Source organism: Penaeus vannamei, chromosome 20 (assembly GCF_042767895.1).
Source record: "Penaeus vannamei isolate JL-2024 chromosome 20, ASM4276789v1, whole genome shotgun sequence".
Taxonomy (NCBI): domain Eukaryota; kingdom Metazoa; phylum Arthropoda; class Malacostraca; order Decapoda; family Penaeidae; genus Penaeus; species Penaeus vannamei.
Genome location: NC_091568.1, coordinates 33,293,892 through 33,296,391, shown reverse-complemented (window position 1 = coordinate 33,296,391; position 2,500 = coordinate 33,293,892). Strand labels below are relative to the sequence as shown.

At 40.3% G+C, this 2,500-nt stretch overlaps 1 protein-coding gene across 1 annotated transcript in view; it reads left to right on the top strand.

Moving 5' to 3' along the window:
• Positions 1 to 694, top strand: part of LOC113827967 (uncharacterized) — a 2,452-nt gene extending 1,758 nt beyond the window's left edge. Inside the window, exons 5-6 of the mRNA XM_027380922.2 lie at positions 1 to 316; positions 438 to 694. The exon at positions 1 to 316 is cut by the window's left edge and continues 69 nt beyond it. Of these exons, the coding sequence (XP_027236723.2) occupies positions 1 to 316; positions 438 to 481 (360 nt within the window). The 3' untranslated portion in view covers positions 482 to 694. The remainder of the gene's footprint in view (positions 317 to 437) is intronic.
• The last annotated feature ends 1,806 nt before the right edge of the window (positions 695 to 2,500 follow it).

Below are 2,500 nucleotides of genomic sequence, written 5' to 3'. Positions count from 1 at the left end.
CTCCAGGCCACAGCTGTCTTCGAGTGCAACAGCGGCCAACGCTTCGACGAGTCCGCCGGCAAGTGTGTTCCCGAGGGAGCCCTTCTCCCGCCAGCCTTCCAGTGCGGCGACGTCGATGGGCCCGTGGCGGACACTGTGGAGTGCAATGCCTTCCACATCTGCTTTGCCGGGACCAAGCTGGGCGCCACGCTTTGCTGCGAGGAAGGCAAGAAATTCGACCCTGACACCAACAGCTGCTCTGGCGCTGTGGCAGATGACAAGTGTCCGACGGTGGCTCAGTGCGTCGATATGTCCGCCTACGAGTATGCATGTGGAGGTGAGACTCATTTCTCGCTAAGGTGGCGTAATATTGCGTATACGTGTGGAAATCGTGCTTGATGTCTGTGTTGCTAAAGTCGACTCTTTGGGAGAGTCCGCTGACCTGTTTCCCTTTCCAGGCCCGACCACCCCCCCTGCAGAAAGCCAGACAACATCAAAATAGTCTGTGGATTCCCGCCTGGAAGTGTACTGGACAAAATTTCGGACACATGCTTCTCCAGAGCAAAATTCATAACGAGTATCAAAATGTTTAACTGCATAAGTTAAATAAGGAGTAAAAAATAATGGAACTGCGTCACTCAACAAAAGGGCATTATAACAGTGTGTTTCAGTTTCAGTTTATTGGGTGTGGAATAAAATATTCAATGCATGATAATGTCTTTTACAGATCCTTTGAAAACTTTGTAAAACGCAACCTCAGCCACAAAACATTAAAAGCTGAGAGAAAAAATACCCTATAGCTAAGAAAAGTTTGTTTCTTTACTAGTTTTTTTAGTAGCTCTTCAACTTCCTGGATAGATAGATAGATAGATCGTCCTGCACACACTGGGGGTTAAAAGCTCGTAATGATCGGAAATATGTGGAAGTAAGATGTAAAGAGACAAGTTAGCTGTCTAGATGATACAGTGAATCGAGCTTAAGGGTAAAAGAAATATGTTATCTATAGTAATGAAACAGTCAAACAATTTTGTTAACAAAAATAGCACTCGTGATAACAGCGACACGCACACATATATACATGTGTGTGTGTGTCTATACATGTGTGCGTGTGTGTGTGTCTATACATGTGTGTGTGTGTGTGTGTAGGATGCTCCCTTGTACTAAACGGGGGAGGTTCACGGAAACGATCCCTTTACTGATGAAAGGTTAGGAGAAGCCAACGAGAATCTTACTGGGACGCGAAGCCGAACTCGGGGCGGGTGAGGTGGAAACGTCAGCCCTTGAACCCAAGGTCTATACAAGTATATATGGACCTTGGGCTGGCTTGCCCCTGGGCTCGACCTCCGCTGACCCCTCGAAAGGTCGGTTCAAGCACGTGTGGCGCAGACTACCACATGGATTAATGCAGTGGTTTGAATTGGCTTGGTCGGCAACCGCCATTTTAAGAAGCTTGGCACGTAGCTTGTATATATATATATATATATATATATATATATATATATATATATATATATATATATATATATATATATATATATATTTTTTTTTTTTTTTTTTTTTTTTTTTTCTTTTTTTTTTTTCTTTTTTTTTGGGGGGGGGGGGAGGTTGCGTTGATTTGTTTGATGATTCTTTGCTTATCAAATAAGTTTCATCTAACTGGTGCTTTGTTTTTATTAGTTTTGATGCGTAAACTCATTTAGAAATGCTGAGCGTTTGAAATCTTATCTCTTAAATATTTGTATCTTCAGGAATCGGGGACGGCCACTCTTGGTTCAAAGACGGCATTCACCGTCGACCTAAACGGCGATGCCACAGGAATTGACATTTATGTATACATATATATATATATATATATATATATATATATATATATATATATACATACATTTATAATTATATATATGTATATGTATATATATACACATATTTATGTCAGGGACGGAATTTTTCATATAGTAATTTACTCAAATGTAGGCCTATTCTAACTGTATTCTCTGTGCCGTTAGAATTTCGGTAGCGTGACTTATAACGGTCGTTTAAGGGTCGTGGGGCGGGAATTAATTCACTCTTCTGTTGAGTGTTATATTATAACGGTTATAGACATATTCAGTAAAGAAATATTGAACAGATGGCATATCATTCTGTAAATCTTAGCAATAACAATATATATATATATACAACTCAAACGAACAGCCACAAATAGAAGCAAACGCGGTAACTAGCGACGTACCTAATATCACAAAAGAAGAAATAAAAAGAGCACTTAAAGGCATGAAGAGAGGGAAAACACCAGGCGAAGACGGAATTAGTATAGACCTCATATTAGATGCAGGAGACATCGCAACAGTGAAACTAGCCAATCTTTTTAACAAATGTCTTCTCAGCGGAAAAACTCCGAAAGCCTGGAAAAATGCAACAATTATCTTGTTACACAAAAAAGGCGATAAAAAGGACTTAAAAAATTACCGACCCATAAGCCTCCTTTCAGTTACTTACAAACTGTTCACGAAAGTCATTACAG